Source organism: Lemur catta, chromosome 6, assembly GCF_020740605.2.
Source record: "Lemur catta isolate mLemCat1 chromosome 6, mLemCat1.pri, whole genome shotgun sequence".
Classification (NCBI taxonomy): Eukaryota; Metazoa; Chordata; class Mammalia; order Primates; family Lemuridae; genus Lemur; species Lemur catta.
Window position 1 is genome coordinate 93036539 of NC_059133.1, and position 25759 is coordinate 93062297.

Below are 25759 nucleotides of genomic sequence, written 5' to 3' on the forward strand. Positions count from 1 at the left end.
CGTCTGAATGCCAAGGCTCCACAGTGCTGAGCTGTAGGTAGCGGGTCTCTAGCCACAAAATGGCACCTTACTTGCAATCTGACCCAGCCAGGGACCTGTTGAGAACTTCAGGTCCTGAATTTTCAGTTTGCTGGAGGACTCAGTTTCCTCAGGGCCTCCCGTAAACCCTGGTACCATTCTTCCCTCCCCAGTTTCCCATCTTGCAGGGCGTGATGCCCATGAAGTTCTGTTCCATTCCAGAACCAGCCAGGATTCTGTTAGGAGGTGCTGCAGTCCATAGCTTTATGCCTTCTTTGGTCAAGGACCCTGTGGGTATCGGAAAACACCTTAAGACTCTTTTCCCCAAAAGTAAACAAACACACAGACACAATTTTTGATGCTTTTAGGGACTCCAGAACTCCAGGTTAACAACGCCTAATTCACCTGGGTCCAGGGGCCAGGCTTGCTGCTGAGAAGGTAGAGGTGACGTGGACCCCACCTAGCCAGGATAAGGTAGGCAGTGCCACCACCTTGGCCATATTTGTTCAATGTGTCTTCCTCTTTTTGTGCCCTCCCCAGCCCTGCTATCCAGCTTCACCAACTGCCGACTGCTTCATCATCTCTCCCCTCACACGGACTAGAGTAAGACTCCTTGGACACAACAGTGCACTGTGACTCAGACTTTAATGGTGGTGCTCATTTCAATGCCACAGAGGTGGTGGCAACTGTGGAACATGGCAGGGGGAATGAGACGTTTCTCTGGTGCAGCTGGAGGAAGAAAGGGAACCTAGGGCTGGGGAGAGATTTAGAGGGGAAGAGTCCCCCAGGCACATGCTCCACTCTGGACCGACCCAGGCTTCAGTTAGTACATACAAAGGAACTGACAGCAAGGCCCTTTCTGTTACCCTCCCGTTCTAGCAAGACCTCCCACCCCAGGTCATCTTGGGGTCTACAGCCACATGAAATACAGACATATGGTTCCCCTCAAGTCAGGCCAGTTACGGGAAAATGATTAATTAACAAGATGAATAAAAATAAATAAATAAATAAATACACCAACGCCTTAGCCAGGCATGACCATACACCCAGCACTCCCCTCCACCCCACTGTGCACAGTTCATGGCTCACGTGCAACATGGAAAACACACGCAATGAGAGCAAAGCACAAGTGACGCATGGTCCCTCTCTGAATGCTCCGTCACAGACACTGATCATTCTTCCATGGACCCCCTTATAATCCTCACTCCCATTTCCAGTTTTTGAGGGAGGAGAGAAAGGATGGAGAAGTGCAGAGTGTGGAACCCCAGCGATAGGGCCAAGAGAGGAGGGAGAGCAGAGACAGCAGTGCCTTGGTTAAGCCCAGGAGCAGCCAGAGCAGGTCAATCAGGGAAGTTCTGGGCACCCTGGGGCTCAGGGGACCTCAGGGGGTGAACTAGCACAGATCAGGACAGCAAGAAAGAGGTTCCAGAAGGATAGGACAGAGGTTCCACGTCTCCAGGCAAGCAGAGGGATCACAGCACACTGGGATTACGGAAGTTATGTCCAGCGAAGCGAGCTTCATCCCCAAGCTCTTCCTCAATTCTGAGAGAATGAGCCAGAAAGGAAGTGGTCAGGGACACAGGAGGATCCTGCTTCTCTCTAGGAGTCCCACCCAGACTCCTACTGCCCTCACGCCAATGCTCAGGGTGAGCACTGCCTGGCTTTCCCATGTGGTCTCAGGGCTTTGTCAGTCGAGCCATCGGTAAACCCATCAAACAAAAACAACTATTTCTGGACATGTGCTGTTCTCCAGGCCCTGGGCACTGGAGGTGGACCAGCAGGCAAAGGGGGCTTTTATCCTTCTGAGCCATGGATTCCCATTCTCCAAGTACCCTCACCTCATGAGCTGGTTGTACTTAGCCAGACGCTCAGAACGGCATGGGGCGCCAGTCTTGATCTGAAACATTCCAAAAGACATGTAGCTCAGTGGCTACCCTTTCATCCCCTGAAAGGAAACTTCTGCTCTCTTGAAACTCCCCCGATACCCTCAAATACCTGGAAGGAGAGACCCACCTGAGCTAGAACCCACTAATCCCACAAAGATCTCCCTTCACTCACCGGCTGTTCCCACTCACCTGGCCTGTGCACAGCCCCACCACCAGGTCGGCAATGAACGTGTCCTCAGTCTCTCCTGAGCGGTGACTCACCATGACCCCCCAGCCATTCTCCTGGGCCAGCTTGCACCTGTATCCATACACCAGGACTGATTCCCTAGCCGCCCCCCCCCCACTTCCCAGCCCCAGCCTTGGTCTTTGTCAAGAAACATCTGGAGGGAAGCTATCTGGAATGAGAATCAGGGATGGAGGGGGCAGAGTTAAGAGAACTGTGATAATGATAATAACTCCAGGTTCCATGCTCTCTTCAGCATCCCCGGGTAGGATTAGGCTGGGAGCACTTGCAAGAGGGGACCTGTAGAGATGGGCTGAGCAGGAGAGAGCCAGGAGTCACTCACGCTTGGATGGCTTCAGTGACCGAGCCGATCTGGTTGACTTTGAGCAGCAGACAGTTGCAAGCCTTTTCCTCTACTGCTCTCTCAATACGCTTTGGGTTGGTCACTGTCAGGTCATCACCCACAATCTGGATCCCTACGTTGGCAGTGAACTTGGACCAGGCAGCCCAATCATCCTGGTCAAATGGGTCCTCAATGGAGACCACTGCAGAGGGAGTGGTGAGGGAGCTGTTAATCCTCCCTGGGTCTCTGCATCAGCCAGGAACACTCCCCTTTGATTCCCTGAAATGGACAGGTCCCTGGCTAACTAAACCTGCTTATCCTTACTACCCCAACCTCAGCCCCTCAGAATAAGCCTACCCTAACTGCCTCTTATCCTGATTCTTTTTTTTTTTTTTTTTTTTTTTGAGACAGAGTCTCGTTTTGTTGCCTGGGCTAGAGTGCCATGGCAGCAAGCTCACAGCAACCTCAAACTCCTGGGCTCAAGCAATCCTCCTGCCTCAGCCTCCTGAGTAGCTGGGACTACAGGCATGCGCCACTATGCCTGGTTAATTTTTTCTATATATATTTTTAGTTGGCCATATAATTTCTTTCTATTTTTAGTAGAGACGGGGTCTCGCTCTTGCTCAGGCTGATCTCGAACTCCTGACCTCGAGTGATCCTCCCGCCTTGGCCTCCCAGAGTGCTAGGATTACAGGCGTGAGCCACCGCGCCCGGCCCTGATTCTTATTTCTTAAAACCTTCAATAACTGGTTTCAGAACCTTCCTCACAGCCTAACCTTGCATTTTCCTATTCTCACTGCCAGGAAGCCCCTCCTCATTACCAGTCTAAATCCTTCACTGTGAAATTTATGCCTATTATCTCTTGCTCGGTCTTAGGAAGATGAAGACTGCTGCCCCCATCCCAGGATAAAAGCCCTTAGCAGACTTGGAAAGGGTAATTCAGCTCCTTCTCAGCTCTCTTTCCTATTTATACATGAGTCCCAGCTCCATTCAGCATCCACAATTTCATCGATCAAAGATACTGAAATGTGGTTGGACATAGTGGCTCATGCCTATAATCCAAATATTTTGGGAAGCCAAGGCAGGAGGATCACTCAAGGCCAGGAGTTCAAGACCAGCCTGGGCAACATAGCAAGACCTCATCTCTAAAAAAAAAAAAAAAAAAATTAGCCAGACATGGTGGCACACCTGTAGTCTTAACTACTTGGGAGTCTTAGGTGGGAGGATGGCTTAAGCCCAGGGATTTGAGGCTGCAGTGAGCTATGATCACACCACTCCACTCCAGCCTGGGCGACAGAGCAAGAACTTGTCTCTAAAAAAAAAAAAAAAAGATACTGAAATGTGCTGTTCCCTGCTAGGTCCAGTAACCTCTCACCATTCCAAAGCCCTCCTTATAACCCCAGTAGCTTTCAGAACCAAAGACTTTAATCAGGATCAAAAGCAAAGGGAACAGATTCATCACAGGAACCTGCACATTTACACTACATACAAAACCCAGTCTTTGCAGGCAGCTATCTGCCGTCACCCCATTTCTCAGGTCTTCTTAGGATGCCTCTACCTGGCACCTGGGTGAGCATCCCATAAGGTCCAGAGTTGCCCCAACATGTCCCCACCCCCAGCCTCCCCCTGCCTTCTCTCCCATACCCCTTGCCCTCACCAGGATAGTCCCTGACAAAGTCCTGGTAGAGGGCTCCCAGCTGGTCCCCCGTGATGTATCGGGAAGGGTCAGCAGGAGACTTGAAGTCCAAGTCATATTTGCCATCACGATAGAACTCTGAGGCAGCGACATCCATGCCAATGACAATCTTTTCTGTGTAGCCAGCCTTGTCGATGGCTTCCTTCACCAGCTCCAAGGCTAGGGACAGAATATAGTGAGATTCTAGTATAAGCAGGATGAGTGGGCAAGGAGGGAGGGAAAGAAAAGAAACTCAGAGCAGAAGTGGAGGACTGTTGCCGGCACAGCGTGGCTAAGGTTTTTCCTGGGCTTATCACAAAGATGGGGAAAGGCCATCTTCTGCAAAGACAGAGGAATGGAATTCTGTTAATAATAGTTGTTGCTTTTTCATTGGTATCATGTGACCTCAGCACTTTAGATATATGATCTCATTTAATCCTCACAATGATGCTGTGAGGTAGATACTGTTATTATTCCTATTGTACACATAAGAAAAATGAAGCACAGAGAAGTTAAATGAGAAAGATCACCAGCTAGTAACTCTTCAAGTCAAGGTTCAAATAAATCCAGGCAATTTGGCCCTAGAACTTTAACTCATAACCATTACCTAAATTGTTTCTATTCCCTACACAGTCTCTCCTGGGGCACAGAAAAATTAGGGAACCTAGAGGCCTAACAGGTTGATGTGGAGATAGGATAGATTTGGAATGGATTCCCTGGAGTGTGGGATAGTTCATCAAACTGAGTTGGAGGATGGGATGGATCCCACAGGTCACCTAGACCAACTCCCAGTATTCCCAGGGGCCCGGACCAACTCCCAGTACTCCCAGGGGCCCAGTGACAACTTACAGATGCTAACAGATGTGGCTGGGCAGGTAAAAGACTGTCCTCTTAGGTCTGCATGTGAATTTGGCAGGCCCTCTGAAACCTACTCCAAGGGCTGATACCTCTTAAAGTTTGTAGGAATTCAAGGACCCTCTACCCATAGTCAGGACTTGGTGAAGTGTGTGGCCCTTCTTAACATCCTAGGATAGAGTGAGACTTAGAGCTGGAATAGGGCTCCTGGCCTCACCTTCACTGTTCTCCAGGATATTGGGGGCAAAGCCACCTTCATCACCCACATTGGTGGCATCTTTGCCATACTTGTCCTTGATGACCCCCTTGAGTGTGTGGTAGACCTCTGCACCGAGTCGCATGGCATCCCGGAAGCTCTCAGCGCCCACTGGGAGGATCATGAACTCTTGCATGGCCAGCTTGTTCCCAGCATGAGAGCCACCATTGATCACGTTGAAGGCCTGGGGAGCCACAAAATGATACAAGGGTCAAAGAGCCCATTCCTTCCCGCCCCTGAGAGTGTGAACCCAAGATGGCAAACTTCCCCCAGCTTCCCGACTCAGAATCTCATGTCTCCATCCTTCCTCTTTACCTGCCCCAATTCACTGCCCTCCCCCATCATTCCTGTCAAGGTTGCTCCCGCCCCCACCCCCCCTGGGAGCAGCACAGGCATGGTGTGGGCAGTGCTCACCGGCACAGGCAGGATGAGGTCTGAGTTCCCGGCCAGCTGAGCAATGTGGCGATAGAGGGGCAATTCCCGCTCAGCTGCCCCAGCCTTACACACGGCCAGAGACACACCCAGGATGGCATTGGCCCCAAACTTGGCTGGGAGATTACAGAGGAAGGCACTGAGCACAAATGCCCCCTTCCCTTCTAGCCCCTGCCTCCACCTATGCTCCTCAGAAGGAGCCAGTGAAGGAGATCCCCTCTTGCCTCCCCACCCCAGCAACGATTCTCACCCATTCTCTCCTGAAAATAGAATGAGGTGGGGAGGAGGGGACTCGGAACAGCAGAGAGCCACACCTCTTCCTAAACTATCTCACACCAGATCCCTCCTCTTTATGCTACAGGGAAGTTCTTCCTCCTGTCTAATGTCCCTCCCTCCCACTGCAGTTGTCAGTCTTCTCTTGCTCTGGCTTTGGGAGGAGGACAGAGGAAGTCCTCTGACAGTCATTCCTGAGGACCTCCCCAGCACTGCTCCATGCTCCTCACCCGTGGGCCTCCCCACTTCCTCCAGCCCCGTCTTACATTTGTTCTCAGTCCCATCCAGCTCCAGCATCAGGTTGTCCAGTTTCTCTTGCTCCACCACAGAGAGGCCCTGTGGGCAGAGCCTCCATCATGCACGGCCAGGATAGAGGCTGGGCCCTAAGGCAGAGGGTCCCCCCATTCACATACAGGCTTACATCTGGCCAGGGTGCACCCAGGTCCCTGTAACAGCGGCCTGCCTAGATTAGGGGACCTGAACCCCTGTGGGAGCAAGGGGCAGTAAGTAGTCTTTTCCCCACCCTTCCTCTGTAACCATATTCCTGAAAGGTGGCCTTTCTCCCTCCCCTCCTCCCCTGCTCCAGGGTTCCTTCCAGGACTCCAGCCCTGCCATCCCCAACAAACAGCAGGCCTCACTGAGCTGATGAGGGCTGGTGCGATGGTGGTGTTGATGTGGTCCACCGCCTTCAGGACACCTGGGGAGAGGAAGAGGCTGGACTGGGTCAGGCCAGGAGGGCAGGCAGGGAAAGGGAGAGGAGGGGGAAGGCATGCTAGAAGAGGTCGAGGTATAAGGTTGAGGGGTGGGAAAGCCTGGAAAAGAGAAACGGCCTCACCTTTGCCTAAGTAACGCTGTTTGTCCCCATCCCTCAGCTCCAGGGCCTCATAGATGCCCGTGGAGGCTCCACTGGGCACTGCAGCCCGGAAGAGACCTGGGAGGGGAATAGGGAATGAGGAGGGAGGAAGGACACTGCAGGAGCCAGGGATTCCTTCAGCCTTCCAGCCCCAGACTCTTGCCTGCCAAATCCATCCCTCTCCCTACACTGCTCCCTAACACACACACACACACACACACACACACACACACACACACACACACACACACTCTGAGCCAGATGCACAAGTAGTGGCCTCCTCATCCACCCATCTGAGGCCCCATATGCACAGTGGGAGCCCACAGAAATGAAGCTGTGCCCAACAGCACCCCTATGCACACACAGGCGCACAGGCATGTCTCACACACTAGCCTCCAGCACAGACCTGCCTGGCTTGGCTCCCCTAGACAAGGAGGATCCAACCCCCACAGTCTGGCTTCTGAGCCTGGCCAAGCACCCCATCACCAATGGGTCTCAAGGAAACCCTCCCAACTCAGGCCAAACCCAGCACGGGGGTGGAGAAGTGGGGGGCTGTGGGAAGGCTCACGCCCCACCCATTACCTTTGGCAGTACAGAGATCCACCTCTACCGTGGGATTCCCACGGGAGTCCAGGATCTCCCGGGCCCAGATCTTCTCTATGGACATGATGGCTGGGATCTCCTCGGTGGAAGGAAAGGAAGGAGAAAGATAAGAGGCTTAGAGGGGCGGAGCCTGAGATCACTGGGAGGGGCCAGAGACTGGGCGGGATGGGAAAGAGGTTACTGCAGTGGGTGGGGGGTGGGGAGGAGCTGGCTGCAGTCTTGGGCCGTAAAAGGGATTCCCCCTCCCCCCGAGAAGAGAGAAGGTCAATGCAGTGAGGAAGGGGAGGTCACTGCAGTGGGGGGCGGGTACGACCAAATGATGAGATGGGAGAACACCCCAGTGAGGAGGGGAGGGGTACGGCAGAGGTTCCCAGGCCCCTCAGCAGCTGGGCCAGCAGGTGGGGTTCCCCCGGGTCTTCTCAGAGTAGAATGGCTGCCAGGGTTGCATTTCTCCTTGAACCCAGGAAGAAAGGGATGGGTTGCCTGAGAAGCCGGGACCTCTTCTCCAGAGCCCCCATCCCTCCCCAACTTAACACCCCCAGCCTGCCGGGACTCTGTCCCGACCCCAAGATCCCAGTCTCTCTCTCAAACGTGTGTCCCTCCTCTTCCCAAGAGATGTACAAGAAGGGTCTGGGAGAGGGTCCTGGGGAAGGCCCTCCAGTCCCTAGGGGGAGGGAGGAGGATGAGAGACCCGGTGCGGACAGTCAGGGCTGGGCCCGTCCTCTCCCCTGCGCGCAGACAAATCCACCCTCGTTCCCTTTCTCCCCCGAGCAGCTGGGAGGAGGAAATGTGAAAGGAGAGGGACGACGTGGGGAAGGAGCGGGAGAGGGAAGTCTGAGGGAGCTGAGGAAGGGTGAGAGAAGACATTTCCCCCAAATGCAAAGCAAAAGGGACGTGCCAGGGTACAAATGCACAGCCCAGGGAGAATCCGAACTTAAGAAAAATCGACAGACCCAGAGGCGAAGACTGGCATGCAATGCAGAGAGAGGCAGGCAGGGGTGGAGACAGGCGCAGTTAGGGGCAAACGGGTGCGGAGAGGGCTGAGGAGGGGGCGAGAGCCAGAGAGCGAGAAGGAGCTGGCCCGGCAGGCGGGCGCCGGCGGGCGCGGGTGACGGAGCAGGTGCGCAGCGCCGCGGGGCGAGAGATGCGCTAGGCCGGGCGAGGGGCGGGGGCGCGGGGCGAGGGGAGCGGGCCGGAGGTGCGCCGGGCCCGGCCAGGGCTTCACCTCTGGGCTGCAGACTCAGGCGGTGGCGGTGACGGTGGAAGTGGCGGCGGCGGCTGCGGCGCAGAGAGAGCGGGAGTGGCGGCGGCGGCGGCTGCGGCTCCCGAGCGGCGGGCGGGGGGAGGCGCCTATAGGGCCGGGCGGGCGCATGTGACCCGGAGCCCCCGATGAGTCAGGAGCTGCCGGCGGAGGCGCACGTACGAGCGCGGGTGGGGGACCAGTGGCGGGGACCGCTGGCTGCGAGGGTTGGGGAAGCGATGGGGGAGGGGCTGCGGCGACCCAATACCTGCCCCCTTCCCCCATGTACGCGCGCTCATCGTTCATTCTCACGCCTTAGCCCACTGGAGAGTGACAGGCAGAGCCTCGCCCCAGTCGTCGGGATCCTGAGGGCCACACTGCCAGAGAAACCCAAGACACAAACGCGGTCACACACAAGAGTATCAAAATGTCTCTTTATTGGAAAACTGAACTGTTCCTAACACCCCAGGCTGCCCTACCTGCACTCCTGTGGGGCACGAGGGCCTGGCTCCCACCGCACCTAGCTGAGGGCTGCCCCCTGCCTAGGCTCTAGGCAGAGCTCAGCCCCACGCACCCCACCCTGCATCCCACACTGGCCAGGTGACTGGCACAGAGCCTGGGTCATAGGCTGTGATGAGTTTCGAGATCTGGGGCAGAAGGAGGCATCCTCTGTCTCCACCGCGGGGTCTGAGCGCCAGGGCCCCTCACTGGAGCTGGTCAGGCGCGGGAGCCAGCGTCTTTGATCTCCTGGAGGAAGAGTACAGAAGCCTCTGCCCACACTCATCTCATGTCTAGAATGCTGCCTCACCCTGCCCTCCTTTATTCCCCCACCCTGTGTCCTGTTATTTTTAACTTTAGATTTTTAGTACAGGATCTTCCTTTTCTGCCTTCTCTCCTAGGACCAGCTGCATTCCTCACACATCGCCAACCACCTCTGTCCCCCACAACCCCCACCACGTACCAGACATGTCCTTTCCTAGCAGATTGCACTATGTCCACCCCCCACCAACCCCTCTGCCTGCACCCCAATTCCCTTCATGGACTCTTCTGGCCTCCTAACATATCTCCTAAGCTTTTTCTCAACTCTTTCCGGGCCCCTCTTCTGGTCCTTTCTCCTCATGCTGAGACCCTGACTCCTAACCCTGGTCTTTCCAAGGGTTCTCCTTTCCTTATCCCTTCATCCCTTCCTCACTCACCTCCTTCCGCAGCAACTTGCCCTCTTGCCCCTTCCCTGCCCTGCCCAGCCCTTGGCCTCCTCTTACTGCCTCCCTGCTGGCTTCCTTACTATCTTTGGAGGCTAGAAGAATTTCTGCTATGTCAGTGGCTGGATTGCTGGTCTGACTCCTCGTCGTGCTCAGGATCAGCCTCCTGCTCCTGGTCCTCCTTCAGCCTCTGACGGATCTCACTGGCCTCAGCCCACTCCTCCTCCTCATAGAAGTCCTTGTCCAGGCGTTCAAGGTGTGCCATCTGCACCAGGGCCTCCTGGCGGTAGTCGGTCTCATCCGTGCACGGGTTGTCCAACAGCACCAAGGCTCGAAGCTTGGGCAGGTCCCGAAGCTTGGCCAGCTCCCCCAGGTCGGTCACCATGTTGCCCCTACCGGTGCAGTCAACAAGGGTTCACCCAGGAATAATGGGCTTTGGTTGCCAGCTTCTAGGAATGGGGCCTCTGGGGGAGTCATCCATGGGGTTCCAGATTCCCTAGAAACACTGACTGTGAGGACCGGCCTGCCAAGCATTGCCAGATTTGCTGCAGAGGTGCTGTCCAGCCCCACCCCTGTTCTGCTGCTGCCCTTTGAGGAATCCCTAAGTGCCATATTCTACTCTCTAATGTGTTCGTTTATCCTTTAGGAACAGCAAAGCTAGGCCGTAAGCCGTCCTGTAGTTGGGGGAAGGGACAAATCTCCCTTGAACAGACACACTTTTTCTGTATCAAAGGTTCGAAGGTAGGACCTAGGTCAGTGGAGAAGGAAGTAGGATCTTAGCACAGGTTTAGGTCCTGGGTACTATGTTGGAACTTCCCACAGCAAAGAGTCTAGAGCTAGGGATGGGTTGGGGCCTCCCAGCCTAAAGGATAATCATCATCTCCTAATAGGCATTATTGTATGATACCCGGTATTTATTTTCATTATTTTCATGTTCTTGTCTTCAAGCCTTTCTTTCTTCTTTTTTTTTTAAGAGACGATCTGTTGCCCAGGGTAGAGTGGAGTGCAGTAGCTAGGACTGCAGGCATGTGCCACCATACCCAGCTAACTTGTCTTCAAGCCTTTATGAAATCATATTTAAGTGTTTCAGCCTGATCTCAATGGACATGCTAAGCCTTGTGCAGTGTTTCTCACCTGAAGCACTATAAGCTACAGGCATTTTATACTGGACTGTCCTGTGCATTGCAGGATGTTTAGCATCTCTGGCCCCAGAGGTACCTCCCAGTCATTGAAACAACACGCCTCTCCCCACCCCCCACACACCCTACTTACTTCCAAACATCCCCAGTTCACAGCCACTGCCAAGGGTCCATTATCCCTGTCTAGACCTTTAACAGGTAATGGCACATACACACATCCCCCTAGATCAATGCCAGGCAACAGAGCTCATTAACAAGAGATTGCCCCAGGGCTCTGGATGAGAGTTGGGGCTTCAAGATGCCACCACCTCTCCCTACCTAGAGATTCTCTTTCCATTGCCAGCTCAAGGATTTGGTCTTGTTGACTAAGGAAAGTGGCAGTTTCCTTACATCTTAGCTTAAAGAAACACACATAAAACCCTCCATCAAACAAGAGTTGCTGATCCCCTGTGCCTTTCTACCTGGAGATTGTCATTTTCTTTTTCTTTCTTTTTTTTTTTTTTGAAGAGATGGTGTCTCACTCTGTCTCCCAGGGTAGAGTGCAGTAGTGCAATCATAGCTCACCACAGCCTCAAACTCCTGGCCTCAAGCATTCCTCCCACCTCAGCCTCCTGAGTCACTAGGATTATAGGCATGAACCACTGAACCTGGCCCTACCTGGAGATTTTCTTACACAAACCCTTCTCTCCCTAAATCTGAGTACATCTTATGTTTTATATCAGTAAGAGGGCTGTCCCTTACAGGTGGGGCTCAGGAGAAAAGAGGCAGGAAATGAGAAAGGGCATTGGGGCCCAGGGATAGAGAAGGGCAGTGGACACTTACACAGGCTAGGGCTGGGAAAAGAGCCAGAGCCAGACTGTGAGCCCCTTAAGAACACGGACCACTTCTGAATCCTTTCAGGGTTCCCAAAACACAGCACAAGGCCTGGCACATAGCACATTCTCAATAATTGTGGATTGAATAAGGAAGGATTCAGGGGTCCTAGTGTTGCTATTAGGACTAAATGCAGAAGAAAGTATGGGAATCAGGAGTGAGGACCTGGCTGTGGGCGAGGACTGGTGGATGGGGCCAGAGAGGAACACAGGCTCAAAAGCTGCTCCTGGTCAGGAGTAGGGGCAGGGTGGGGCTTGGTGGGGGGTGCATACCTCAGGTTGAGGTACTGCAGTGATTTCATTTCCCCAGAGAAGCCACTCAGAGTTTCAATATGGTTGTCTCGAAGATGCAAAGTGGTGAGATTGCTTAGGTTCTCCAAGCCTTCCACTTTCTTCAGCAAGTTCTGGGCCTGGACCCCAGGAAACAGTAGATTGATTGAGAGAGGCGATCAGGAATACGGAAGAAGAAGTCAGAAAGAAATAAAGCAAAGAAGGAAATCCAAGAGGTAGAGAGGGAGGGGTGGGGAAGGCAAATGGGGGTAGGTAGAGATGGATATAGAGAGTATAGAGAGTAAAGAAGTCCAGGAGAAGCTCCCACCCCAGAGAAAGGTCAACAGTGACCCCCTACTACCCACCCTACCAAAGCCACTTCAGGTGAAGGAGGAGATGCTTCAACCCACCCCAGTTCCCAGGAGCCCCCTCCTCCACTGAGAAGTGCCATCAGCACCATCCTAGAATGATAAGGCTCAAACGTCTAAAAACTAAGCATTTCAGTGGTCTCCTTAGTTTGATGTCTGTACCTCAATTATGGCACATTTTGCTGCTACTCATATCTAAGTGAATTATCTCTGTATTATCTACACACTATAGATAATCAGTATCTACACACTGTAGATAATCACTGTATCTCAGCCCTGCTAGCTGGTAAGCACTGTGTCTGTTCTAACTTTGCATCTCCACAGCATCTGGCACCAAGTGAGGATTCAATAAATGATACCAGTTGTCATTATGGTGATGAAGTTGGTAGCTAAGCCTACTAGAAACCAGGCATTCTTACACCCAGTAGAGTGCCCTCTTCCCTGTACCACCCTATGAGCCAGTGAGCTACCAGGTAGAGGTTCTTCAGCTTAGGGAGGTTGATTCCCAGGGTGCTTTCCAGCTGGTTCCCCCGAAGCTCCAGTGTGTGCAGGCTGATCAGCTTTTGGGGGTCGAGACCTGTCACAAGGTGGATGCGGTTCCCTGGGGAGGAAGAGCGGGTGGCAAGAGCTCAAAGGGCCACTTCGGGTGTTCAGTATTTGAGCCTGAATCTCGAGAACCTCTGAATCATCCTCTCCCTCTAATGCAGGCCAGATAGTAAAGAAGGACAGCTCCAAACTTAACATCTCCAGGGCCCTGGGGCAAGTGGTCTGCTAGTCCAAGGACCTCATGGACATGCCTCCCTAAGCCTTTGAGGAGTGAATGAAGAGTGCCCAAGCAATCCACATTTCTAATTAACTCCCGTTCCTCCTGCAAGTCTTTGTTCAAATGTCATCTCAGTGATGCTTGTCCTAACCAACCTGTTTGAAATTGCCACCTGTGTTCCCGCTTCCCCTTCCCCTGTTCTATTTTTTCATAGCATTTACCTCCTTTTAACATACTATATAAATTTACTTACATACTGTGTTCATTGTTAATTGTATATCTTCCCCCAACTAGAATGTAAACTACAAGAGAATAGGCATTTTCTTTGCAGTCATTGTTATATCTCCAGCATGTAGAACTGTCATAATGAATGTCAAAATGAATCATAATGACTGACTGAATGAATGAACGCAGATTGCTGTGTGCCATAGCCAAAGACCATATTGCCCACTTCTGTCAGCCCCAGGCTAGGAAGAAAAGAATCTTGTGTAGCCCATCCTAATGACCTATCTTTTTTTTTTCCAGACAGTGTCTCACTCTGTCGCCCAGGCTGGAGTGTGGTGGCAACATGATAGCTCACTGCAACCTCAAACTTCTGGGCTCAAGTGATCGTCCTGCCTCAGCCTCCCAAGTAGCTGGGACTAGAGGAACAAGCCACCATACCTGGCTAATTTTTCTACTTTTTGTAGAGACGGGGGTCTCGCTCTTGCTCAGGCTAATCTCACACTCCTGACCTTGAGTGATCCTCCTGCCTCTGCCTTCCAGATTGCTAGGATTACAGACATGAGCCACTGCACCTGGCCCTAAGGACTCACCTTTGAGATCCAGGCTTCCCAGACGAGGATGAGAGATGCCCTCAGTGTCAGTGATCTGGTTATAGGCAAAACTGGCAATCTGCAGGTAGGGCAGTTCATTCAACCGGGCACTCCGCAGCCGATTGCCATCGGCCTTGAGCCAGAGCAGGTGGGTGAGGTGATCGAGTGGAGACAGGTCTGTCAGGTGGTTCTCAGAAACATCCACATAGCGCAGATGGATGTAGGAGCGCAGCAAGGAGATGTCTGTCAGGTCCCTAGGAGATGGCAGAGGGAGGGAGAACCAGGGTTAGGGCTAAGAACCCAGCAAGAACTGGCAGAGGTGCTACAGCAAAGGGCGATACAGAGATGGCTTATAATGGGGAGAAGAATGGCTAACAGTTGGGAGAGATGAGGAAGAGGAAGAGAAGATAGGTGGGTCATTAATAGTAGGCAGAGGCCCTGTGTCTGTGAAGGGCAGAGAACCCAAACTCTGAAGGACAAGTGAAAGAGTCCAACAAGAATCCCCCCAATACTCTCGGTGTCCAATTCCCCAGGTCAGCTCTGACATGGGGAGTCTTAGAGCTCCCGGAAAATAAATTCTATCTTTCCCTTCCCACTAGGATAAGAGAGATCCAAACTCTCACCCAAAATGCCCAGGAATGAGGGTGGGAAAGGAGATGGGGCCCTAGAGTCTCACAATCCTCATCTGGTCCCCCGTAAACGCACCTCTCTTTAACCTCCAGCTTCACATAAGCGTGAGCCAGTCCATTGCCCGTCTTACAGAGCAAAGAAAGCCCTTCCTTCATCATGGCCTCCGTAAGCAGGGTCGGCATCCACTGCGGGAGGAGGTGGAGTAAGGCATCCCCTTCTGGCCAGCCCTGTCCCTCAGCCCGGGGACCCCTCCCTTTCCCAGCGCTCACTTCCTCAGAGTATTCTTCCCCCTCTTTTCTGTAGTCCTCCCAATCCTCTGTATCCTTCTCATCATCTTCTTTTTCAAGATCATCCTGGTCTGGCTCAAAGTCATCCAGATCATCTTCATCTGACATCTTTCTTCCTGCCCGAAGATCAAGCTCAGTCCTCACCCTGAGAAAGAAGTTCTCCTCAGCTCCCGCCAACTGCAGCTCCTTCACCTCCAGTGACTGGTGCCCCTCCCATCACCCTCATGACCCCTGACCTCCCAACTAGGCTTCTTTCCTCCTCCGCCGTGAACATCTCATTTAGACTCCCAACCTCCACTTCATACTTTCCACCCAGGACCTCCCTTCGGGATGCCTTCCCACAGCCCCGACCTTTCCTGTCCTTTACGGTGGCCCCAACTCTCCTCCCTGCTTCCTGGGCTTGCCTCTCTCCGGTTCTTCCCACCTCCCCCTAAGGCCACCTTTCCAATCTCTCCTACCAATCCCTTTTCCTTCCCTCCCCTCCCGCTTCCCTCCCTAACCCCTGCTCCGCTCATTTCTTCTAACTCTCACTGGGCCCCATTTCCCTGGCCCCTCCGCAACACCCGCCTGACGCGCAGTTTCCAACCCTCCCACCCAATCCCCCTTCGCCACGGGACGCAGATCCTGGTTCTGCTTAACTAGAAGCAGTTCTGGAGATGGTCTTGGTCCTGAGAGAGCAGGGTTATTTCGGAAGAGGGGCAAGGGGGGAAGGACTGTGTACTGCTGCTATGGCAACGGGGGCGTGGCCCTTGGCTGCTGCAGCCGCCAGCCGTTTAGAGGAGAGCCGGGACTAACTAACCGATCCGCCAATCCGCCCCAGAGGAGGTGGATCAGTAGTTGCCTGGTTACGAGGCCACCGTCCCAAAGCCGGGAACCCGGATGAGGCGCGGAAAGGGCTTCTGGGCGACGGTTGGCGGAGGACGTAAAACAGGGGGCCGGACTGCGAAGGGGGAGCTGGAGGGCGGCGGGGCTCGCCGTCTCGCCTGCCAGGCCTTAAGGGGTCCAGACGTCCTCAATGCAAAAGTGGCGAGAATTCACAAGAAACACGTCCCCAGAAGCAAAAGGGGGGTGGGGGGAGCAAGGAAAAACAAGAAAGTCGAAGATAAGGAGTCTTGTTCTCGCGGTTATAGGCCCTGCCCATTAGTTATTTTCAGGTAGACCTTTGGTGGACGGAAGAAGCCTACCCAGGTTTCTTCTTTCTTTTTTTTTAATTTCTGAGACAACATCCTAGTGAGAAGCCCAGGTATCTTAAACCTGGGTTAGAGTCTTGGCAGATCTGCAGTTTACTAGCACTTTACCTAAGACTCCACTTTCTCATCTGTAAAATAAGCTTTAATATACGAACAGACAGGGATCCAGTATGAGTTATCCTGGACCGGTTTGAGCAAACCTTTTAGAGAATAGGAAGGGAGGAAAAATCCAGCATCTGCCCATTAAAATATTCCTGATGCAACTTTGTTATATCAAGGATCAACAAGAACAGATACAGCCAAACCCAGGTATTCAGTGTTGAAGGAGATGAAAAAGAGATAGGTTGATACACAGCAAATATTTCTGGAGCGTTTGTGCCAGACATTGTGTCAAATGTCTTTATGAGTGATATGTAATCTCCACAACAATCCTATGAGATAGATATTTGAAAGAAGAGGAAACTAAGACTTAGGGAGGTGAATATTTGTGACACAATTCCTGCCTGGGGAAAGGGGGATGTTACCAATCTTGTAGAGGCTAACGTAAATAAAACAACTAGGTAACAAGGTATATCATGTAATTAATTGTTGCTGTGCAATTGCAGACTTTAGAAAACAGTGGTCTGATGAAAGATTTGGTGAGCTGGAAATCAGGCAATGTTAAGTCCTGCTTTGTCCAGCTTAGAGGCATATAGCTAACAGACACATCTGTTTCATTTGGTATCATGGAACTAACGAGGGCTTTAAAGTAAGAGACACCAGATTCAAAACCCAGCTCTACCACTTAATAGCTGTTGTGTTCTTCTGCAAGTTATATAATTTTACCTACGTTTAATTTCCACGTTTATGAAATTGGGATAAAAATGTTCACGACAAAGGGTGGGTTAGAGAATTAAAAGAGATAATGTGGGTAAATTGCCTTGCATTTAGTTTACCCTCAGTAAATGTTATTCTGCCCCTCCCCACATCTTGCCTCAGTTTCCTTAGCACTGGGGTTGTTGGGAGGAAAAAGAAAGAGTAAATATGGAAACACTCTGCAGAGTTAGAAGAGCTATGCAAATGAAAGTTACTGTATTGTTGGAATGTGGATAAAGGAAAAATCCACGTGGTTTGATGTAGTTAAAGGGAAAAGATATGATTTTCCTTGGCCAAGAAGAAAGAGGAAGACACATTAGGTGGGAAGAAAAGATGTGATGTAAGAATTAGGAAGGTGTTATTTAACATCTTGCTAAGTGCTTACTCTGTGCCAGGCTCTAAATGCTGGGCATTCAGTGACAGCAAAGCATAGTTCCTATCTTCAAGGGGTGCACAGTCCAGTAACAGGCTTAAGTACACAAGTAATGTGTACAGATGGTATAATAATGACACCCAACACTTATAAAGCTTTTACTAAGTGCCTGGGGATAATTTTATAGTGCATGTATATAACTAATATCATATATTCAGGGCAGAGATTCCAGACAAAGGCAGCACCCATGGTAAGGCCCAGAAAAGAAAGAGCTCAAAGCCTGTGCAAGGAGGAAAGCAGGTGGTTCTGCTGGCTAGAACAGTAGGTGCAGTGGGGGGTTGGGGATGGGGGGTGAGGTAGAAGCAGTAACAGAGTTGATCACACTGAGGAATCTGGACTTCATCCTGAAAGCTGTGAGAGCTATTGAAGGTTTTATTGTGTATTTAGTTGTCAAGGACTGAATCTGTACTGTGTAATGTGAGCCAGATACTCCAGGACATTCTTGATATCCTTCCCCCATGGCTGGTCTAGATAGAATCTCCTTCAATTAGAAAAGTAATATTTTTTTCTTTTTTTTTTTGCACGGAGCCACGCCCAAGAAACCTTGAGCAAGTGGACTCAGAAAAGTAATATTTCATGTAAAAATAAAATGAAAATAGGGGCTGGGCACAGTGGCTCATACCTGTAATCCTAGCACTCTGGAGGCCAAGGCGGGAGGATCATTTGAGCTCAGGAGTTCAAGACCAGCCTGAGCAAGAGCGAGACCCTGTCTCTACAGAAAATAGAAAGAAATGATCTGGACAACTAAAAATATATACAGAAAAAATTAGCTGGGCATGGTGGCGCATGCCTGTAGTCCCAGCTACTTGGAAGGCTGAGGCAGAAGGATTGCTTGAGCCCAGGAGTTTGAGGTTGCTGTGAGCTAGGCTGACACCACGGCACTCTAGCCCGGGCAACAGAGTGAGACTCTGTCTCAAAAAAATAAATAAATAAATAAAAATAAAATGAAAATAATAGAGAAGTATATAGAGACGAACATAGAAGTCCATGAACCCCTTCAGCCCCACTCGCATTTATTAATAAAGATAAAAATTTATGAAAAACAGAAATGACATCAATTATGAATACTGTTCATCAAGTGGATTATTTTTTAGAGACAGGGTCTCACTGTGTCGCTCAGGCTGGAGTGCGGTGGCAGGATCATAGCTCACTGTATAGCTCACATAGCTCACCTCCAACTCCTGGGCTTAAGCAACCCTCCCACCTCAGCATCCCAAGTAGCTGGGACTACAGGTACCCTCCACCACATCCAGCTAATTTTTCTTATTTTTTGTAGGGACAGGGTCACACAATGTTGCCCAGGCTAGCCTCATACTCTTGGCCTCAAGCAATCCTCCTGCCTTGGCCTCCCAAAGTGATGGGATTTATAGGCATGAGTCACCACGATCAGCCTAATTTTTTTATTATTGATTTTTTGATTGACAACTCATAATTGTATATATTCATGGGATACAATGTAATTGTTTTAAGACATTAATTTTTTTTTTTTTTGAGACAGAGTCTCACTCTGTTGCCCAGGCTAGAGTGCCGTGGCGTCAGCCTCGCTCATAGCAACCTCAAACTCCTGGGCTCAAGCAATCCTCCTGCCTCAGCCTCCCGAGTAGCTGGGACTACAGGCATGCACCACCATGCCTGGCTAATTTTTTCTGTATATATTTTTAGTTGTCCAGATAATTTCTTTCTATTTTTAGTAGAGACAGGGTCTTGCTCTTGCTCAGGCTGGTCTCGAACTCCTGACCTCCAGCGATCCTCCCGCCTCGGCCTCCCGGAGTGCTAGGATTACAGGCATGAGCCACCGCACCGGGCCTGTTCTTTTTCTTTTTTAGAGATGAGGTCACACTATGTTGCCTAGGCTGGTGTCCAACTCCTGGCCTCAAGCAACGCTCTCACAGCCTCCAGAGTAGCTGGGATTACAGCCATGAGCCACTGCACCCACGCAACAACTATTTTTTTTTTTTTTTTGAGACAGAGTCTCACTCTGTTGCCCAGGCTAGAGTGCCATGGCTTCAGCCTAGCTCACAGTAATCTCAACTCCTGGGCTCAAGCAATCTTTCTGCCTCAGCCTCCCAAGTAGGTGGACTACAGGCATGCGCCACCATGCCCAGCTAATTTTTTCTGTATATATTTTTAGTTGTCCAGCTAATTTCTTTCTTTCTTTTTTTTTTTTTTTTTTAGTAAAGACAGGGTCTTGCTCTTGCTCAGGCTGGTCTCAAACTCCTGAGCTCAAATGATCCACCCGCCTCGGCCTCCCAGAGTGCTAGGATTACAGGCATGAGCCACCGCGCCCGGCCCAACAACTATTTTTGAACAGCTTTATTAACATACAATTGACATACACATTTTATAATTCAACCCATTCAAAATGGTTTTTAGTGCAATCAGAGTTGTGCAATCACAACTCTGGTTCAGCACCATCAAACATTTTTATTAACACAAAAAGAAACCGTGAACCCCTTAGCCAACAACTCTCAATGTCCCCCACACCTCATCCCTAGGCAACCACTATTCTACTTTCTGTCTCTATAAATTTGCCTATTGTGTACATTTGATATAAATGGATTATATTCTTTTGTTACTGGCTTCTTTCACTGAGTATAATGTTTTCAAGGTCTTATAGCATGTATCATCAGTATTTCATCTGTTTTTATTGCTGAACAATATTGTATTGTATGGACATACCACATCTTATCTATTCATTAGTTGATGGACATTTGGCTTGTTTCCATTTTTTGGCTATTATGAATAATGCTGCTATAAACATGCATGTACATATGAAACATGGCCATATGTTTTCATTTCTCTTAGTTATATATCCAAGAGTAGAATTGATCGTAGATCATATAACTCCATATTTAAACTTTTGAGGAACTGTCACACCCACCGCTTTCCAAAGCAGCTGTACCATTTACATTTCCACCAGCAGTGTTTGAGGGTTCCTATTTCTCCATATCCTCTCCAACATTTGTTATTATCTTTTTGATTATAGCCATCCTAGTTAGGTATGAAGTGGTTTATCACTGTGGTTTTGATTTGCATTTCCTTGATGGCTAAAGATGTTGAACATCTTTTTTTTTTTTTTTTTTTTTTTTTGAGACAGAGTCTCACTCTGTTACCCAGGCTAGAGTGAGTGCCGTGGCATCAGCCTAGCTCACAGCAACCTCAGACTCCTGGGCTTAAGCGATCCTACTGCCTCAGCCTCCCGAGTAGCTGGGACTACAGGCATGCGCCACCATGCCCGGCTAATTTTTTTTGTATATATATTTTTAGTTGGCCAGATAATTTCTTTCTAGTTTTAGTAGAGACGGGGTCTCACTCTTGCTCAGGCTGGTCTCGAACTCCTGACCTCGAGCGATCCACCCGCCTCGACCTCCCAGAGCTAGGATTACAGGCGTGAGCCACCGCGCCCGGCCTTTTTTTTTTTTTTTTTTTTTTTTCTTTTTATTAGAGATAGGGTCTTGCTCTGTCACCCAGGCTGGAGTGCAGTGGTGTCATCATAGCTTACTGCAACCTCAAACTCCTGACTTCAAGTGATTGATCCTCCTGCCTCGGCCTCATACAGTGCTAGGATTACAGGCATGAACCACCATGCCTGGCCCTCTTTTCTTTTCTTTTTTTTTTTTGAGACAGGGTCTCACTCTTCACCGAGGCTAGAGTGCCACCATCATAGCTCACTGCAACCTCAAGCACCTGGGCCCAAGCGATCCTCCTGCCTTAGCCTCCCAAGCAGCTGGGACTACAGGCATGCGCCACCATGCCCTGCTCATTTTTTTATTTTTTGTAGAGATGGGGGGGGTCACACTACATTGCTCAGGCTGATCTTGAACTCCTGGTCTCAAGCAATCGTCCTGCCTCAGCCTCCCAAAGTGCTGGGATTACAGGGGTGAGCCACCACATTTGGCCTGAGGATCTTTTTATGTGCTTATTGACTATTTGTATATCTTCTTTGGAAAACTGGTCTATTCAGATCCTTTGCTTATTTTTAAATTTGGGTTATTTGTCTTCTTTTATTGAGCTAACAGAACTTTTATATTATTGAGGCAACATTGTGTCCAGCTAAAAAATATTTCTCATTTGTGTATATTCTCATATGTGTATACTCCACATAATATGTCAATGACATATTAATGAAAGTCACTGGGTGAAACTTCCTGAAAGCCCCTCCCGCCCCTTCCTCTTACTTCCTGTCTGAAAGAGAAATGTGATGCCTGGAGTTCCAGGAACTACATGGGGCTCTGAGATGACCCAGAGAATGTAAGCCACATGCTAAGATGCCAGAACAAAAACGGAGAGCAGCATGGGTTACTGAGGATGACACGAAGATGTCATACTGTTGTACACTCCCACATTCAGGCTAATGTCAAACACTATCACACCAGTGTTTAGAGACAGAGAAGGGTTTATTCTATTTGGCCAAAGAAAAAAGATAGATCAAAATCTCTCAAATCCATCTTCCTAAGGAATCAAAGCGGACAGCTTTTAAGCGGCTAGGAAATAAGGCAGCAGGGGTGGGGGGTGTCTGTATTGCTTTTATTCTCTGATGATACCTTGAGTAAGCAGAGTTCTGGGCAGCAGGACCTAGTCACAGATTTCTCAAGGGCATTCACTACTTCTGCAAATCAAACTCATAGATTTTCTTCACAACCCTAGAGTTATCTCCTTCTGCTTGACAAAAAACCCCAGTACGTCAGGAATTAATAGTTACTATGAGGACAAGGGGGGCTGGGCAGGAAGCCAGCAGTTAACATGTGCATGCAGGCAAAGGCCTAGTCAAATTTTATATTATTTCAGTCATAAAATGCAGCGGTACTAAAATCTCAAGGGGTCCAGCTACAATACCAACCCTAAACTGTCTACCTCCAACCTTGTTTTACATAAGAAAGAAAATGTGGTTAAGCCACTGGGTTTGGGGGATCTCTGATATAGTCAAATGCAATTCTTAACTGATTATAGCATGTGTAACAAATTATCTGAAAACGCAGCAGCTTAAAACAACAAATATTTATTATCTTCATTTCTGTTGGTCAGAAATCCGAGAGTGGCTGAGCTGGGCAGCAGTCAAACAGTTGGCTGGGGCTACAGCTATCTGAAGGCTTGGCTGGGGCTGGAGGATTCGTTTCCAAGATAGCTCACTCACATGGCTGTTGGCATGACAGTTCCTTGCCATCTGGGCTTCTCCATAGGACCCGAGCGTCCTCATAACATGGCAGCTGGCTTCCCCAGAGCAAGTGATCCAAGAGAGAAAGAGACCAAGATGGAAGCCATTTTGCCTTTAATTTAGTCTCCAAAGTCATACACCATTACTTCCACTTTATTCTATTTTTTTCCCCCAGAGACAAGGTCTGTTTCTGTTGTCCAGGATGGAGTGCAGTGGCCTGATCATAGCTCACTGGAGCTTAAGTGATCCTCCCACCTCAGCCTCCCAAAGTGCTGGGATTACAGGTGTAAGCCACTGTGTCCAGCCTATTCTATTCTTTAGAAGCCAGCCACTAAGTCTGGCCCACATTCAGTGGAGGGGAATCAGGCTCACCTCTTGAAGAGCATCACAGAATTTGTGGGTATATTTGAAAACCACCATACAAATACATTAACTTCTTGTCTTTTACACATGCTGAAAATATTTTCCTAGTTTGTGATTTCACTTTGTTTATAGGGTGTTGCCTTACAGAAATCTGAAATTTGTATATAGTTCAAACTATCAGTCTCTTCCACAAGGCTTCTGAATTGTGTGTCTGGTTTAGAAAAGCCTTTCTCACCCCCAAGGTTAGGAAAATAGTCTCTTGAATATTCTTCTGGTATTTAAATTTAATTTTTTAGGCCAGGCTCAGGTGGCTCACGCCTGTAATCCTAGCACTCTGGGAGGCCAAGGAGGGAGGATTGCTTGCGGTCAGGAGTTTGAGACCAGCCTGAGCAAGAGTGAGAGCCTGTCTCTACTAAAAATAGAAAGAAATTAGCAACTAAAAATAAAAAAAATTACCTGGGCGTGCTAGCACATGTCTGTAGTCCCAGCTACTCAGGAGGAGGCTGAGGCAGGAGGATTGCTTGAGCCCAGGAGTTTGAGGTTGCTGTGAGCTAGGCTGATGCCTTGGCACTCTAGCCTGGGTGACAGAGTGAGACTCTGTGTCAAAAAAACAAAACATAAACAAAAATAAAAACAACAAACAAAAACCCAAAAAATACATTTGATAGTATTCATTTAATAAGCACTTACTGAGCACTTGTTATGTACCAGACACTGTACCAGGCTGTAGGATGCACAGAGAAACTCAAGATCTGTTGGAGTTAGAAGAAGCAACAGAGCAGACCTTGATGGCATCTAGAAGGGAACAAATTTGATGATCCATAAATTCATATGTAAAGTCAAATTGTGTTTATTGCTATCATTGTCACTCACCGAGATTGCGGTGGTAGTGGAACATCCACACAGAGATGTCCATGAGACCACTGGGGACGGGGAGCTGCCCTGAGCCTCAGGATGGCTGATCCTTCAGGTCCACCATATCTTCCAGGACTGCTGTCCACAGTACTGCCTTCTGTAGTGGAGTCCCACTGTCATGCAATGGCAGCAGGTAGCAATCAGGGACCCAAGTGGAACCAACTACTCACATCCAGCTGGAGAGTCCTTTTCTGCTGCTCTCTCAAAATAGCAAGGCACCATCTCTGTCACCCAGGCTAGAGTGCCAAGGCATCAGCCTAGCTCACAGCAACCTCAAACTCCTGGGCTCAAGCGATCCTCCTGCCTCAGCCTCCCCAGTAACAGGGGCTACAGGCATGTGCCACCACACCCAGCTAATTTTTTCTATTTTTAGCAGAGACAGGCCCTCGATCTTGCTCAGGCTGGACTTGAACTCCTGACCTCAAGCGATCCTCCCGCCTCAGCCTCCCAGAGTGCTAGGATTACAGGCATGAGACACTGTACCAGGCCCCAACTGTGCTTTTTAAAAGTAACCAAGGGGCCAGGCATCTTGGCTCACACCTGTAATTCCACACTTCAGGAGGCCAAGGTGGGAGGGTTGCTTGGGCTCAGGAGTTCCAGAACAGCCTGGGCAATACAGTGAGGCTCCACCTCTACAAAAAAATTTTAAAGATTAGCCAAGGGTGGTGGCTTATGTCTGTAGTCCCAGCTATTCGGGAAGCTGAGGCAGGAGGATCGCTTGAGCCCAGGAGTTGGAGATCAGACCTATGTTCATACCACTGCACTCGAGCCTGGATGACAGAGTGAAACACTGTCTCTGAAATTAAAAAAAAAAGGTAATCAAGGACACCCTCCCCTCAATGTGGATTTGTCCTTATTGATAAAATGCCCTTGCCTCCTTCCTCCACTTTGAGAATCACTGATGAGGAGTGAACAAATGACAAGCCTGGAAGATAGCCCCAGTTAGGATTCACTAGAAGGAAACAGGACCTGAGGATGTCAAAGGTGGAAGGAAAGCTACAAAAAGCTGAGTCAGTATTTTTAAAAAATAACAAGGATAAGCAAAACAGCATTTGATCTGGTAAGAGGTTTAGATGACAGACTAATCTAGGTGGGGTTGGCAGTTTAAGAGGGAGTGGTTATCTACTAGGTGTGCTCCTTTACACTGCAGTTTCTTTTTCATAGGTGAGGTCTCACTATGCTGGCAGGCAGGGGTGCACTGGCTATTCAGGCGCGATCATAGTACCCTGCAGCTTCCAACTCCTGGCCTCAAGCATTCCTCCAGCCTCAGTCTCTCCGCAGCTGGGACTGGGCCCTCACCACTGGGCGCAGGTATACAGGAGCTTCTGTCCCCACCTGGTGTCTCCTACTTCTGACCTCCCTCCTCAGGGCAAACAGAAAGATTCTCCCCTGTGGAGGGTTCCTAGGCTACCCTGAGATTGGGAAGGGAGAGAGATGGGAAGCAAGGAAACATTTTTTGAAGGATGGTGGAATGGCGCTCTTTAGAATATAAGGACTATCAGGAGGTAAGCCTCAATTACGAGGTTTTTCACAAGCAGTCCGTCCCTTCCACGCCCCTCTGGAGCCTGGGCTAGAGGCTTAGCATCTCGCACCTCCAAGCACCGTCCTCCAACCTCAGGGCCTCGTTTCCGCCCAGGGGCCTTTGTTCCGGGCCGGAACGTTCCAGACGCAAACGTCAGCGCCGGGGGCGGGGGAGAGATTGGCGGGGGCGGGGGCTGCCGCTCAGGAGAGAGCTCTGGGCGGCGGGCCCCTATTTCCCTGCAGCGGAGGGGCCCCCGCCGCGCGAGCGGCCGCTGTGGGGCGCGCGCGAGACCCGTGGACACCGCCCTCCCGCCCCCGCCCCCG

General features: G+C 50.2%; 2 protein-coding genes and 1 long non-coding RNA gene across 9 annotated transcripts in view; 1 reads left to right on the forward strand and 2 right to left on the reverse strand.

Annotated features, from left to right (window-relative positions):
- The window catches only part of LOC123640100, a 29263-nt gene that overhangs the window by 2978 nt on the left and 526 nt on the right, over window positions 1-25759 (forward strand). Inside the window, exons 2-3 of the long non-coding RNA XR_006735873.1 lie at window positions 387-492; window positions 25079-25225. This is a non-coding gene — a long non-coding RNA (uncharacterized LOC123640100). The remainder of the gene's footprint in view (window positions 1-386; window positions 493-25078; window positions 25226-25759) is intronic.
- ENO2 (enolase 2) lies at window positions 645-8853 on the reverse strand. 2 transcript variants are annotated; one of them, XM_045554441.1, is made up of 12 exons: window positions 8643-8853; window positions 7397-7493; window positions 6797-6892; window positions 6600-6658; window positions 6228-6297; window positions 5671-5804; window positions 5218-5440; window positions 4128-4325; window positions 2471-2672; window positions 2094-2202; window positions 1857-1915; window positions 645-1560 (listed from the first exon to the last, which is right to left on the reverse strand). In XM_045554441.1, the coding sequence occupies exons 2-12, from the start codon at window positions 7479-7481 to the stop codon at window positions 1491-1493; spliced, it is 1305 nt and encodes a 434-aa protein (XP_045410397.1). In that variant the 5' UTR covers window positions 7482-7493; window positions 8643-8853; the 3' UTR covers window positions 645-1490. The 2 variants fall into 2 exon arrangements, with proteins under 2 accessions (XP_045410397.1, XP_045410398.1); XM_045554442.1 differs by having other exon boundaries at window positions 7397-7870; window positions 8643-8743.
- LRRC23 (leucine rich repeat containing 23) lies at window positions 9078-25610 on the reverse strand. 6 transcript variants are annotated; one of them, XM_045554447.1, is made up of 10 exons: window positions 25507-25610; window positions 23873-24027; window positions 23690-23751; window positions 14986-15148; window positions 14792-14901; window positions 14087-14340; window positions 12979-13109; window positions 12144-12280; window positions 9943-10251; window positions 9078-9404 (listed from the first exon to the last, which is right to left on the reverse strand). In XM_045554447.1, the coding sequence occupies exons 4-9, from the start codon at window positions 15109-15111 to the stop codon at window positions 9975-9977; spliced, it is 1035 nt and encodes a 344-aa protein (XP_045410403.1). In that variant the 5' UTR covers window positions 15112-15148; window positions 23690-23751; window positions 23873-24027; window positions 25507-25610; the 3' UTR covers window positions 9078-9404; window positions 9943-9974. The 6 variants fall into 6 exon arrangements, with proteins under 6 accessions (XP_045410403.1, XP_045410399.1, XP_045410404.1 ...); XM_045554443.1 differs by having other exon boundaries at window positions 23690-23794; XM_045554448.1 differs by lacking the exon at window positions 23873-24027 and having other exon boundaries at window positions 23690-23794; window positions 25507-25608.